Source organism: Malus sylvestris, chromosome 17, assembly GCF_916048215.2.
Source record: "Malus sylvestris chromosome 17, drMalSylv7.2, whole genome shotgun sequence".
NCBI lineage: Eukaryota > Viridiplantae > Streptophyta > Magnoliopsida > Rosales > Rosaceae > Malus > Malus sylvestris.
In genome coordinates, this window is record NC_062276.1 from 32619583 (window position 1) to 32634717 (window position 15135).

Sequence of the window (15135 nt, forward strand, 5' to 3'; positions counted from 1 at the left end):
GAATCGATTATTGTCAAATGCGATTTTGAACTATATTATTTCTAGTCTATTATAAGGCAAATTGTATAATATCGTTTGTTAAAAAAAAAAATTGATCATTCCCCTTTAATTAAAAATTTGCAAATGAAATTTAAAGTTACAGATCAATATTATAAATTGTGTGATCTTTATCATAATTTTCTAAATTTGAATTTTTAAAAAAAAATTAAAATGCTCGTAAAATTTAATTGAGATAGTTTAAACAAAAAGTATTGGAATTAAAAAAATTAACAAAAGAAGAAAGATTGAGGCCTAAATTCGTGGTTTTTGGCGGGTGGGTCCTCTTCTTGCTGCAGCTGTTATTGGACTGCCATGAGAGCGTGGGCCGGATCACTGAGCGCCCAACGGAGGGCCTCAGACTCAAAGGTAACATTTGGAAGGTCTCGATGCAGGAAAAGAAATACTGAAAAGTGATCAACATAAAATTTAATAATTAGGTTGCGTAGATAAGCCAACCATCCGACGACATGACGTCAGCTGATAGCGAAGTAGGTTTGACAAACGGATCATTTGTATTGTTTTCATGTTATATTTGTTATCTTAATATGTCATGTCGTATCAAATCTATTATCTTAACAGTTCCTTAATAAGTGATCTAATAAAAACTTAATTCATTATTAAGTCGTGTCTTGTTATTTCGTGTTAGATTAACAAATCACGAAAAACGTTAGCACCCATTTTGTGAGCGACTCCTCTATTGTCTCCGGGTGTAAAGTTTATAGCAATAAAAATTTAAAAGTTTGTTAACGTAGTGACATCATACAAATGCCACGCAATAAAAATGGGCGCATAAATTTCCAACTCCGATTTCAGCCACAAAGCGAATATCTAATCGAAAGATCTTGAGCCTCTCGTTGAAAGCTTCACTGGAGCCTTCCACGTTCTGCGACACATGGCAGGTCCTTGTCGAATTTACCAAAACACCCTCCAAAACTTGTGGACAGAAACGATTTACTGTTATTAGCCATGGGCATGGGGCCCAGCTACACACGAGCGGCCTAGAAGCATCGCTGCGCTCCTGCACACGTGCCGGCGGACAGTGGAATTTGGGGCGGTCAGTGGAGATGACGTGGACAAAAGCGCATATAGAAAGAGAAAGTGCACCAAAACTCTTCAGTTTCAACTTTCAACCTCATCTCTTTTATTTTTATATTACTTTATTTTTTTTTATTTTTTTAATTATTAATTTGGATTTTTTACGTAATCCACAACTCTTGGCCGACCTTTTTGTTTCTCTGTCCCACTCGCTTGCTATTTTCTGTGCCGGATATTTTAGCGTTTATCCCACACCACAAAATATCACTCGCAACTTTTTTTTTTTTTTTTTTTAATAAGTATTATTGTCATTCCAAAAATTCCGTTCTACATTTCTTACAAATATATTTTTCTTTCTAAATATAGAAAATTTGGAGTGTAAAATGAGAATTTTGAAGTATCAATAACAATCCCCTTTTTTGTATTTCGTTTTTGGAACTATCTTATATTTTATTTTATTTTGGAATTTTGTTTCCTTTTCACATGGTGATTCATGGTTGCTCCACCTTCTTGATGCCCTTAGTGAAGTGGGGTACTCGCTTCAAACAATTTCACACTTGAAATTCACCTTTAGGATTGAGATATATTTAGATTTATGTGTCGAGAGCTTATGAAATGAGAAATCCGAACCACTCAATATCAGTCCTAAAAACTTGAACATCCTAAATCTCTTTATCTCTCTCTTAACCATCCAAAATCCATTTTGTTTCTAGCAAGCTAGGCCTTAATAAGCAAATCAAAGGAGTCATCAGGCTGGGGCAAGTTAAGTTGGTTTTGAGCAATATCCATGAAGCGGAAAAAGCACCCTATTATTGATAATTACTTTTTAAATAATTTATATTTTGTCAAAGATTTTAAGATTTTTCGATTTTCATGCTTTGAACACAAAAATTCAGACTGGATCTCAATCTATGTTATTATAGCATTCTTTTTAACCCACAACATTCTGACTTTAAACTGTTCTCCTTTATTTTAGTATAATTTAGTGTAAAAAATCGTTTGTACTTACCAAATAAAAATGGAAGAAAGATAAGGGAACGATGATTTGGAAATTTTCATTCTCCAACTTTATCTAAAAGCTGAGTGATGATTTGGAAACTTTTGGAGAAAGAAGTGAGTTGGCTGATAAAGAAAGTGACGTGTGAGCCGTAAAAGCGCGAGTACAATAGCTCAACGTTTTCGCTGCGAGTAGAGCTTCTGGTATCCAGTGGCGTAAGTGGCCATTGGTGGCTGAATTTTCTCGCACCAAGCGGAGGAAGTCAAGACAGACGCCCGCCACGTGCCGACGGCCTCCTTCATCGACAGCCACAAGATTCAATCCAATTCCATCGAATTCTGGAGCTTTCTATTTTCTCACCAAAACAAAAAAATAATTAAAATTAAAAATACATAAAACAAATCCAAAAAGAGAAAAAAAACAACGACGATTCTGACGTGGCACCTCCTGGTTTCTTCTATTTTTCTCATCACACACACTATTCACCACCATCTCTCTAAAGCACTCTCTCCCTCTAGAGCTTTCTCTCTCCTCCTCATTTGCCTTCTCCTTCTTTATTTCTCAGTATTTTTTCACTTGGGTTTTTGCCGTTTCTGCCATCCAAGTGAAACCCGGCTCTTGTTTTCTTCTCGGAAGCAAGAAATCGACTCCAATTTTTTAGGACCGGGAAGCTGTAGGAGACATGGAGGGCTTTTTGTGAGGGTCAGGTTTTAAGAAATGGACCGGAGAGCTCACAGAACCGGGTGGTTGAACCGAAAGAGTGTAAATTTATGAGTATTTTCTTGCTGTACGAGTGTGGGGAAGACAAAGACAAGGTTTTTCTGTGGTTTTTGCAAGCTGAAGGAGTGAGGAGAAACGGTTTCGTATCGCGGAGAGTTGAGGGAGAGGTCAACTTCGCTTGGTGGGTTGCTTAATGGGGTCTTCAGACATGGCTGCTCAAGTATGTATCCGCATATTACTGAATTTATCTTATATTATAACCTGCAGACCCTGTTTCAGTGAATTTTTCTATGGGTCATCGAATTCCGTAGGGATTTGTCCTTTTTTATTAAAAACGATATTACTTTAAGCTACGGTTACGGCAGGCGCAGGATTTGAAATCCACCAACTGCTATTGGGATTTACTTTTAGTATGGACAGTTAATTATGTATGAACTTAGGATTTGAATTTATGAATTTATTTGAATTTGGAGAATTTCTGGTATTTCTGTGAAGGGGGAGATGAATTGAAAGAACCCTTTTTCTGAATCTGTACAGTTCTTTCAGAAAGTGTGGAAATTTTTAGTGTTGAATTTTTTAATATTTATGGTAGATTTTTAATTATGTATTGCTTTTATGTAGGATGAGTTTGGTAGTACTGGTTCAGATGGTGTTGTCTCAGCTAGCAATGGGATCTCAGTGAGTGCTGGTGGGGTCCAGTTGAAGGATGATCAGTTCTCTGGTGGAAACGACTTTACTCCCAAGGTTTCAATCTTTTGCATTCTCATTGTTTCTATTTATCTTCGTTTGTTTATTTATATTTGACGAAGCGATATTTTAAACTACTTTAATCTAATCTACGGAGATGGGGATTCAAACTCGTGCAAGGGCGGACCAATTGGCCTAACGTACATCTGCATGTTATTTTGTTGTTCAAAATCATGATTAATTGTTGTGAGGCCAACTCCAATAGAGGACTTAGAACCATGACTAATTGTTCTAAGACAAGCTTTATTCACTTGCCTTTTGTTTTTGATTTTTTTGATTTTAATAGGTGAGAAAACCATACACAATCACTAAACAGAGAGAGAGATGGACTGAGGAAGAGCATAAGAAATTCCTTGAAGCTTTAAAGCTCTACGGTCGTGCCTGGCGAAAGATTGAAGGTAAATTTTGTATGAAAAGCGTCAACAAGCAATTTATTAATTAGTCTTGGCGGTAAAAAGTTGGATGAGATTGCATCTCACTTGCTGGTTTGAGCAGATTTGATTTCTTGTTTTAAGGAACATCTATGATCTATATGCTGTCTGCTGAAATATTCTGTTTTGATGACAGAGCATGTTGGCGCAAAGACTGCGGTTCAGATTCGAAGTCATGCTCAAAAATTCTTTTCTAAGGTTTAATGCTCGTATACCATAATTATCTATATCCCCATCTATTAATGTAAGTTCAATTTCGTTGACTCCAGGCATGTAAACCGTACTTGAAGGGTTCATGCTTTCCTGCTTGATGTTTATTCTGACTCCTCGGTTCTGTCTTGTAGGTTGCTCGTGAGCCGAATGGTGGAAACACAGCCTCAGAAGAGCCCATTGACATACCTCCTCCGCGACCAAAAAGGAAGCCAATGCGTCCTTATCCCCGAAAACTTGTACACCCTCTTAATAAAGAGACCTCTACTGTAGAGCAGTCAGCAAGGTCCGCATCTCCAAATTTATCTGTTTCGGAGCAAGAAAACCAATCTCCAAAGTCAGTATTATGTGTGATTGGCTCAGATGCAATGGGTTCAACTGATTCAAATACACCTAGTGATGGTTTATCCCCTGATTCATCTGCTGCTGGTGTCAATAGTGGGAACTTAATTCCTTCTGAGCCCAACCCATCACTCGAGGAAAGCGGATCTACAATTAACAATTGTTCACTTCCTAACCAGCAAGTAAAAATGGTATATACTTGTTCTTTGGCATATCTTTCAAATTTTCAAAAAGAATAAGCCTTTTATTTGATGTTGATACTCTACTGGTTGTGTTTGCTGAAAATGTCCAGAAGCTCGAGTTATTTCCCACGGATGATGCTGATGCTGGTGGAGGTTCAGCTGAGGAGGCATCTGCCCGAACCCTTAAGCTCTTCGGAAGGACTGTATTAGTCACAGACTCCCACAGACCATCTTCTCGAGCTGCGGGGGATTCTAAATCACTGCCTTCTGATGTGCAAGAGGAGAAACCTGTGAAGACATCATTACCATGTAACCATACGGATATGGAATCTGCATCCGGGAGTGTAGAACACGTTTGGGATAATTTTCCCTATGGCAGACATCAAGGCATCTACTTTATGCAATTTCAGAATCAAAACTCAAATGTAGTAGAATCTGGTACTAATGCTTATCCTGTACCGTGGTGGAACATATGTCCGCCTTTTATTCCATTCCATATGCAGCAGCAGCCAGCGAATGAACATGTTGATTCTAAGAAAGTTGAGGGGGAAGGTTCCTGTACCGGTTCAGATGCGGGAACAGCCAGTGATGACGAAAATCGTGACAAAGAAGTTGAGACACAGGGCGATCGACATGTTTCTGACAAAGAACGAGAGCCTAATTCGGTTCTTCAATTCAAGGTGAGTGCAAACTCCGCCTTCTCGGTATTAAGAGCAAGCACCGGAAAGTATAGAAAAGGATTTGTCCCGTACAAAAGATGTGTGGCCGAGAGAGACGCCAAGTCCTCAACAATGGCAAGTGAGGACAGGGATGGGAAAAGACTCCGCCTTTCCTTTTAGTGCCCTCCTGCCCGTATTGAGGTTCCTTGTGGAGTTTACCGGTGTTAGTCAAGACTCGAGGCCCTGCCCTTTTTTTACAGAACAAGTTTGGAACTTGTTCGTGTACCGTCGTATGGTTGATGACGACGTTTATCGTTTTTGAGCTGCCGCTGGTGGATGACTCAGATTGAATGCAGCCAGTAGTAGCTTTCATTTGGCCTTGGAAATTCTAATATGATAAGTAGTGGTGGTTTTGACCTCCCACTGTTTTAAAAGGCTACTCTGCCATTACTTGTATCTCCTTGTTTTACTGTTTACACCCAGGACTTGTACTAAAGCTTTCATATTATTAATTCTCATTCATTTCCTTGTTTGTAACTGTGAATTTCTTTAAATGAGATTTTACATGACGCCCTTATCATGCCTCCCAAAACGCCTAATTGACGTGGTAAGCAGAATAACGACTCAAATTAGTTAGTCACGGACATTACGCTGCTTTAATGAATCATCTTCAAACTCATACTTGCCATATCACCATCTTCGATCATGAGAATGTTAATGTTCAAAAGTTTATGCATCAAAGAGCATTTGGCAATTCAATCTGTCAAAAGTAGGCCATTGGGCTTTTCTTGGGCCTTTTTAAGCCTCATTTCTCTTAGTCTCACACCTAGTGGGCTCGGGCTCAATGAGCCTGATTAAACCTGAAATAATTTTGAGACTCATTTTAAGCACCATGACAATTAATTAAATTAATTATAGATATTAGTTGCAATCCCTATTTTAATAATGACATTAACTATTTCATTATCGCATAACTCTTGATGGACACAAGGAAAGAAAAATCTCGATTGAACTATGAAAGGAGAAGTCGTTGGTATTATAATCTACTAGCCTTCATGCACTCGCGTGAAAAATCTCGATTGAACTATGAAAGGAGAAGAGTCGTTGGTATTATAATCTACTAGCCTTCATGCACGCGCTCACGCACGTGCATAAGGCATTTTTTGAATCACGGCATGCTACGCGCGACTTACACATTTTAAATCATGTTAGAAGAAAAGTCAAATATTTGAAGTAAATGAATAATCTTAGATCATGCTAGAAGAAACCCCTCATAAACCAATTAAAGCAGCTGAATTCACATAATAAAACCAGTCTCTATAGAATTTACATTAAGAATAGAGAAAATAATATTTAATAAACAATTGATTGAATCACATTATTGTTAGCCAATTGTGAGGCAAAACCCACCCCCTTTCCCTTAGTGTAGATAATATCGTTTGTTAAAAAAAATCATTTGATAACTAATTTAATCACATTATTATCCGTGTGTGAAAGACTTTTTTATAACCAGCATTACAGGTCTCTTAAGATGTTTTGAACGTGTTTAAAATAGAGAGAATAATATTTAATAAACAACTAATTGAATCACATTATTATTAGCTCATTATGAGACTAAACCCACATCATTTCCCCTTAGTATAGATAATATTGTTTGTTAAAAAAATCATTTAACAACTAATTTAATCATATTATTATCCGCGTGCGAATTTATAACCGGCATTACATGCATCTTAAGATGTTTTGAACGTGTTTAAAAATAGATAAATTGAATTACATTATTGCTAACCTATTGTGAGGTATTAATTAAAAAAAACCACAAAATCATTAAAAAAAATACTATTAAAATGATAAAAATGCCCTTGCCTTATTTGATGCATTATTTTGGGATGCCCTTGGAGTTTTTTGTTTTGGGGGCATTTTTGTCCAATTCTTTTTGGTAAAACATTATGACACCAAAACACTATTCACCTTTTTTGTGTTCTCTTTATATATAATAGATTGGCACGTTTACGTAACTGTAATGAAATAGGAAGAATTGAATTGAGGAGGAGTTGGAATAAGGAAAAGTCATAATCGGATTCCTGTTCAAACTGTTTACTTAAATGTTCTGGAAGTCAAACGTCTAATTGACCTGGTAAGCGGAATAACGACTCAAATTAATTTGTCACTGACATTACGCTACTTTAATGAATCATCTTCAAGCTCATACTTGCCATTATAAAGTATCAATGTCTTCGATCATGAGAATGTAAATGTTCAAAAGTTTATGCATCAGAGAGCGCTTGGCAATTCACTCTGTCAATAGTGCGTTATTGGGTTTTTCTTGGGCCTTTTAAGCCTCATTTCTTTTAGTCTCACGCCTAGTGGGCTCAGGCTCAATGAATTAAATACATTACGCACCATGTTGTAAAGGGATTCAAAGTGTACTATATGGAATTTGCATCCGAGAGTGTAGATGTGACAATGTTTTCATTCGGTAAGACCATTTTGTTCAGGTGTGTAGGGACATGAGACACAATGTACAATGCCTTTTTGGTGACAGAAATTTTTAAATGAATGATTAACATATTCTGGCTTTTTAGCCAAAATAGTCTTTGAGATTTGCATAACTCCTCACTTTGGTCCCTGAGATTTCAAATCAATAGAAGTGGTACCTGAGATTGTCCACCATCCATCATTTTGGTCATTCCGTTAAAAACTCCGTTAAGTGTCCTGGAGCTCTTGGCCAGAAGTTTGGGTAATTTTTAAAGCTTCGTAACTCAATCGTTTCTTAACCAAATGCGACCCATAATATATCAAAATGAAGATAGAAAAATGTAGAATACGATTACCTATTTGGAAGCCCAATTGTTGCCGGAGATGGTCTGAAAATAGCCTCAAAGTTGACTGGTCGGAGGGAAAATTGGAAAATTCGCCGGAAACTGGGTAAACTTTAAACATTCATAACTTCTTCAATACTCAACGAAATCAAGTGATTCAAAAACAAAAATCATACTTCTCAATGATACGAAGAGAATGGTATCTTTTTGACGGCTAACTCGCCATGGTTTGGCTGAAAAACGGCTCGAAAGTGGCTAACTTGAGACCAAGATAGTCACTTTCGAGCCATTTTCCAGCCAAAACACAGAGATTTAGCCGATGAAAAAGGTACCATTCTCTTCGTCTCGTTGAGAAGTTGATTTTCATTTTTGAATCACTTGATTTCGTTGAGTATTGAAAAAGTTATGAACATTTAAAGTTTTCCCAGTTTTCGGCAAGTTTTCCAGTTTTCCCTTAGACCAGTCAACTTTGAGGCTATTTTCCGACCATCTCAGGCAACCATTGGGCTTCCAAATGGGTATAATCTTATTCTACACTTTCCTATCTTCATTTTGATATATTATGGGTCGAATTTGGTTAAGAAACGATTGCGTTACGAAGCTTTGAAAATTGCCCAAACTTCCGGCCAAGAGCTCCTGGACAATTAACGGAATTTTTAATGGAAGAACTAAAATGATGGATAGTGGACAATCTCAGGGACCACTTCTATTGATTTGAAATCTCAGGGGCCAAAGTGAGGAGTTATGCAAATCTCAGGGACCACTTTGGCTAAAAAGCCACATATTCTTTACCACCATCCATTTGGAGAAATTTAATAGATGAATTAAATACATTACGCACCATGTTGTAAAGGGATTCAAAGTGTATGAAAACTTCCAATTTAGTCCGCATAGGAAAAAGTCTAAGAATAACGACTATAATCATCCGTAAATAAAACATAATAGTGAAAAATAGAATTAGACGGAGTAACGACATCCAAACATCAAAGTGAACTAAGTAAAACGAAAAAGGAGCAATAATTTTATTAGAAGGAAAAGATAATTTATGAGGAATGATTGTCCTGGCACAGATGGATCAACTTGGCGAGGTTCCATTGGTCAATGCATGTATGTGTATATATATATAGAGAGGTTGAGTCATCACAGAAATGCCAAAAACCAATACATAGATTTGCGATATATATATATACTTAAATTGCACGTTTTTGAGTGGCAATATATTTCTTGGCTAGCTCTTTGTTATACAAGAAGATTGTTGTCAAAGTGTATGTTCCAGTCATGGCAGCCTGCCGCCGGCGGGTGATGTTTTGTCTTTTGGATATAGGAGTGAACTTTGAAATGGTAGATGTTGATCTTGAGGCAGGAGAGCACAAGCGATCCGATTTCCTCACCTGTTCAGGATAACATTCTTTTATCTGACTAATTATGTGTCACACATTTGTTTACGTTTTTGAACTGAAATTATACATTTATAATATAAAAGCTAACGAGATATCAATGGTTTACATTCACGAAAACATAAAATGCACACATAACATACATAATCGTGAACTGTAATTCAACATCAAGCGTCAGCAACATTCTGTAAACAGACAAAGCCCGGCCTTAAAAAGGAGGTGGAGTGATGATGGAATATGGCTGTTTATATAGAACCTGCAGTAATTTATATTCATGTATATTGATAGAGGTTTAATTGTTTTGCAGCCGTTTGGGGAAGTTCAAGATGGTGATGTCAGGATCTTTGGTGAGAACCATATATACACTTTCATGACTAATTCACAAAATTTCATGTTTATAATCAGAACTGTTCATATTATATATCACTCTATAAAAATTATCTTTCTAAAAAATGAATTAAAATTAAAATCTATAATCAATCAATTGTAACAAATAATTGATGATATTGATAAAAACTAAAACATATTTTAAGGAGAATTTCCTCCTCAATCCTTGAGGAGCCAAATCTTTCTCATATATAAATACACACACATGCATGGTCATACGCACAAAAGGTAATTATCAATTACCATGACATGTTCATTTATGGTCTGAACCTTTGTATCTTTTTCAGACTTGGCTTCTCTGCACTTACAATTTTCATACATTCCTATTCCCTCCTATATTCCCTTCTATATGTGCGATCATGGTTAAGCCACGTCAATATTTTATATCACTATTACTTTTTATCTTATTATCTCTATAAAAAAATCAATATAAAATGTTGACGTAACTTAACCGTAACTACACAAAATAAAAGGAGATGAGAATGCATGGGAACTGAGAACTGAGAATTGGGAGAGCAGAGAAGCGGGGTCCATCTTTTTCCGTGGGCCATCATAAGGTACTACGCAGTTGTCGACCAACTCTGGAGGAGAAGGCAGTTGTCGGCCAATGGCTGGAAGTGGAAGGTCACAACTTCAACACCTGGTTTGCACTCTGGTGCTCCAGTTACTTCCTGTCACTTATGGGTCAACGTGACGACGTTCCATTGGTCAATGCATGCGAAAAGAAACTGGAGAAGGTGTTCGATGTTTATGAGGACAGATTGTAAAGAGCAAATATCTAGCCGGAGAAACTTTCACTTTGGCTGATCGGAGCCATCTTCCTGGGATTAGGTATCTGATTGCCAAAGCTAAATTGCGACATTTGGTTCACTGAGAGGAAGAAAGTGAATGCATGGTGGGAAGACATATCCAACAGGCCTTCTTGGAAGAAACTAGTGCAGCTTGCTAGTGACTACTAGATAGTCGCACTCCGGGGTTATTTTAGGGCTTTGAATTGAATAAGTTAGATGATGAGAATCAAGGACAAATATACATGGGTGTGGATATATATGTAAGAATATTTTAATATTCTAAAGTGGTCCATATGACACGGTTCATATGATATGTAGGGTTTAACGGATATTATCATTTGTAAATAATCCTATTGGTCAAATTATGAGAAATGTTTCCTATCAAATTACTGTGATGGGTGGTAATTGATTATGGGCTTTAAATGGAAACGGGTCCTCTCTCTGCCTCACATATATATTGCATATACCCATCTAATATGCACTTGACATAAAAACACGATTAGGGTTTTCACGTGCAAATAGAGGCAAGAGAGAGAACACATTTTTCCTCCGCCGCTAACAGAATCCATTTGGGATCTCATCGCGTTCGTTGTCATGGATCAAGGTACGCTTGGTTGTTTAATGTATTTCCGTAAATTAATTTGTATGTGAAAATCATGAAGTTCGATGATCTTGGCTTAATTGATTTATAATTTACAATATAATCTAAAAAAAAAGGTGTGTGAAAAGATTCTCATGATATATACGTGTCCTAGAAGAAAGATTTGAAAGAAGAAGAGAAAATACATAAGAAATTCTATACACCACCCTGAAAAACGATTTTGTTTTTCAATATGATATATAATGCTATATATATTCAAGTGAAACTTTAAAGTTAGAGTTTTTGATTTTTTTTCTTCTTGTTTGGTTGTTTAAGATTGAACTATTTTTTATTTAAGTTATTACTTTCTAGTATGAATACATTGTTCTACTTTTTGAAAACATTTTTACAAACGATTCTTTTATAAATTTCGGACAAAACTGTTAAAATCTCAGATACAGCCCTATCACTTAATGATGTAATAATTTGAAGGGCCCTTCACTTATAAAATCCAACACGACAATTTGAGGAGCTGATGGACTTCACCGTCTTCCCATGGTGGCGTCGTACATATTCAACCATTGTCTGCCTTTTCGTTCTCGTAGGGTCTTTTTCTTTCGAATTTGTTTCAGTTGTCTGCTTGCCTTGAACTTTGGTTGCTGAATCGGTCCGATTTGAACGGAAATGACGCGCGTTTGGGTATTTTTTATTTACTTTTAAAACGAGTCGGATATGTAGGAATAGTACTACCATACCTCAATCCGAACCCGACCCGATTGAAGGTCCTATGCTATTATATGGAATGATAAACATTCAACGGATTTGAAGTTGTTAGCTATGCTATTACAATATAGTGATTTTTTTTTAATATTATTTACTATTTTTTTAGCTCTTCTTGTTTACATATTTATACTAGTTGATTAATTTATGTTCTATGGATATACCTATATTTTTTAGACGAAACATTAATTAAGTAAATTTTCTTTTGATATGCGGGTTTAACTAATTTTTTTTTTAGATTCTCAATATAAGCATCGATGTAATGAAAGCTGTACAACATACGGGTTTCGGTATACAAAACTTCATTCGATGCAGGATCATATAAAATAAAAGTTGGCTTCTGCACATTTAACCTCCCAAGTATATGAACTCTATCATTTGTTCTAATCCCCAAAGGCCATGATACTGATACTTGTTCTAGAATACGAATCGTGCCCTCCATTTTCATCTTTTGGTTCAAAAGATGTTGAAGAAAATGTAAATGGGGAAAAAAAACATCCACCAAACTAGTTTTGCAAAAAATAGACTATAACTCTTTACTGTTGATGTCTAATATTCAATTCCCTGCATCCAGAAAACAAAGTTTCAGTCATGCGCATGTAACTAATCACTGTTTTACATTGCTAACAACACTAAAACACTTTTTGCTTGGAAATATTAGTTAAAAAAGGGAGCTAACTGTCAAATATAAAAAACAGATGTATCAAATACAAGAGATATCTCGGTCCTCAAATTAGACTGTTCATCATCCCTTAATGTATATTCAATTCGATCAAACATATCACTGTCGTAATTGATCTGTAACATCGAAAACAGATTCTATGACACACCCCTACCGAGATCAAGGCATGCTGGCCATCACGTGAGGGTGACGTAGCCATGTGCACAGTGCATGAGCGATAAAGATAAGAATTATACGAATAATTAAAAACCGAATTACTAGAGTGCACTACTAAACAGGAAGTGATAGGAGTTAGTTACAACAGTAAACACTCCTAATCAGAGCATAATAAGTCTAGATGTAGTCCAGTAGGACAAGTACTAGTTATACAGTACCAGGAATGTCCTACTATTATTTAGATAGGTCAGAACCGCCGACGTCCTCAAGCCACCAATAGCAAGCTTACTTAAAACCTAGAGGGGTGCAAAACAGAAAACGTGAGTGGGCAAAAACAAATGTTTTACAAAACCATTTCATTTATCAACATATCTAACCCCTTGCTGTAAAACATGTATAATTTTTTCCAAAATCAGAATATAAGCATATACATAATATATATATGAAATCATATCAATCCAATTCATCCTTCACATAATCATATTCAAATATATGCCATGTCAATATATAACAGAGTAAGCAATTCAGGTAAGAATAAATTCATAGAAATATGATATGTTAGCCGGAACCCCTGTGGTAGTCTGTACGGCTGAATTCATAGCTCTAAGTCAATCTAGCCGGAGTCACTACAATGACCTATACGACAATATACTGCACATAAGTCGGAACCACTAAAAAGGTTTGTACGAAAAGATTGGGTGTAATATAGTTATACTCAATTTTACTCTTTCATAATAGCCGGGCGATAAATCGCTAGTCACCTACAAGTCGGAACCATAATTAAGGCATGTACGACAAGACCGTGCACTTAAGTTGGATCCAATATGAGAATATAGTGCGGGAAGTGACATAAATAAACAGGCATGTACTTCATATCGCTGGCTAAATCACAATCACTTTAGGTGCAGTTTTATGAGATCAACATCCATCTCTCACATACCACATCATCGATGATTCACATAGCCAAACATAACTTACCTGAACTTACCTGTGCCTCCACAGCACCACATTTATATATATATATATATATATATATATATATATATATATATATATATATATATATATAAATGTAACCATGAAATGCATATTCAGAATATAAAAGCATTGGCATATTATTTCAAAGCATACTTTCCTTAAAAAAAATGCATTTCTGGGAATAGTATATAAATATATATTGAAAACAAAAGCCCACTCACTGGTATGTCGACGGGTCGTAACCCCCGAGTCGCCTGTGGATACGCTCGTCCTCGGGATAAGTCTCACCTATATGCGAATTAACTATAAAAACGTTATTTTAAAGCACATAGACAAGACTAGCTAATAACTTCTCATACATTACTCAAAATGAGTATATGAATACACCACAGTGACCTACATAACCTCAAGATCATCCCCAAATTTTGAGATAAAATTTTCGAGCTCCCACGTGCCACCACGCGCCAGCAAGGGTATGGCAAAACGCGCCCCCCACGCGCGGCCATGTGCCAGTCACATGTAACGGAACATGAATGACATTAGGAATAGTCCTCGGAATATTCCGTTAAAACCCAACGGTAACGGTCCAAACTAACTGACGGCGTTAGTATATTCCGTCAAAACTGACGGAAGATTCCCCTGTCTTTTCCGGCAAGTCGCCGATTTCTGGAAAAATATTAAAATCGTCCTAACTTCTTCATTTTTGCACCATTTTTCATGAAATTTGAACCATTGGAAAGCTAACAACATGTAGAATCATGTTATACTATTTTTAAGCCTTGAAATCCACTAGAATTTACATGAGGAAGCTCGATAATCCGGTCAACTTCGAAACTAGCTATCTTGACGTCCAAATTTATCCAATGAACCACCACGAGCCTCCTTAGGACCTCTTAAAGCTCTCTATTATCTTGAAATTCCCTGAAACCAACATATTTACGTCCATATGAATAGTGACCAAAATCGGGGCTAGGGTTTCCACGTGAAATCGAAGGTTTCCTTACCTGAAATTGATACCTTTGAACTCGTCGTGTCTTCACGAACACAATGGTACCATTTTCTTCCTCGATCTGTGAAGTTTGGGGTGTTCTTGCCCTTGTCCGTACGTATAGCAAGGAGAAAGAAAGTGAAACCGAGAGAGAGAGAGTATGGGAGAGAAAAGAGAGAGGGTAAGGATGTGTGTGTGGTCCCAAAATGCAC

General features: G+C 36.6%; 1 protein-coding gene and 1 pseudogene across 1 annotated transcript; both read left to right on the forward strand.

Annotated features, from left to right (window-relative positions):
* The first annotated feature begins 2544 nt into the window (after positions 1 to 2544).
* Positions 2545 to 5899, forward strand: LOC126612504 (protein REVEILLE 1-like). Its single transcript, XM_050280932.1, has 6 exons — positions 2545 to 3011; positions 3413 to 3535; positions 3825 to 3936; positions 4106 to 4167; positions 4314 to 4712; positions 4814 to 5899. Exons 1-6 carry the CDS (start codon positions 2985 to 2987, stop codon positions 5540 to 5542), a joined length of 1452 nt encoding a protein of 483 aa, XP_050136889.1. The 5' UTR covers positions 2545 to 2984; the 3' UTR covers positions 5543 to 5899.
* Positions 5900 to 9254: 3355 nt separating this feature from the next.
* On the forward strand, positions 9255 to 10927 carry LOC126611979 (glutathione S-transferase F11-like; annotated as a pseudogene).
* The last annotated feature ends 4208 nt before the right edge of the window (positions 10928 to 15135 follow it).

Bases quoted from the DNA above. Each gene is read 5' to 3' on its own strand.
- LOC126612504 (XM_050280932.1), top strand. From the start codon at position 2,985: ATGGGGTCTTCAGACATGGCTGCTCAA. The intron at 3,937-4,105 runs GTAAATTTTGTA...TTTTGATGACAG, and splicing joins TGCCTGGCGAAAGATTGAAG to AGCATGTTGGCGCAAAGACT. The intron at 4,713-4,813 runs GTATATACTTGT...GAAAATGTCCAG, and splicing joins CTAACCAGCAAGTAAAAATG to AAGCTCGAGTTATTTCCCAC.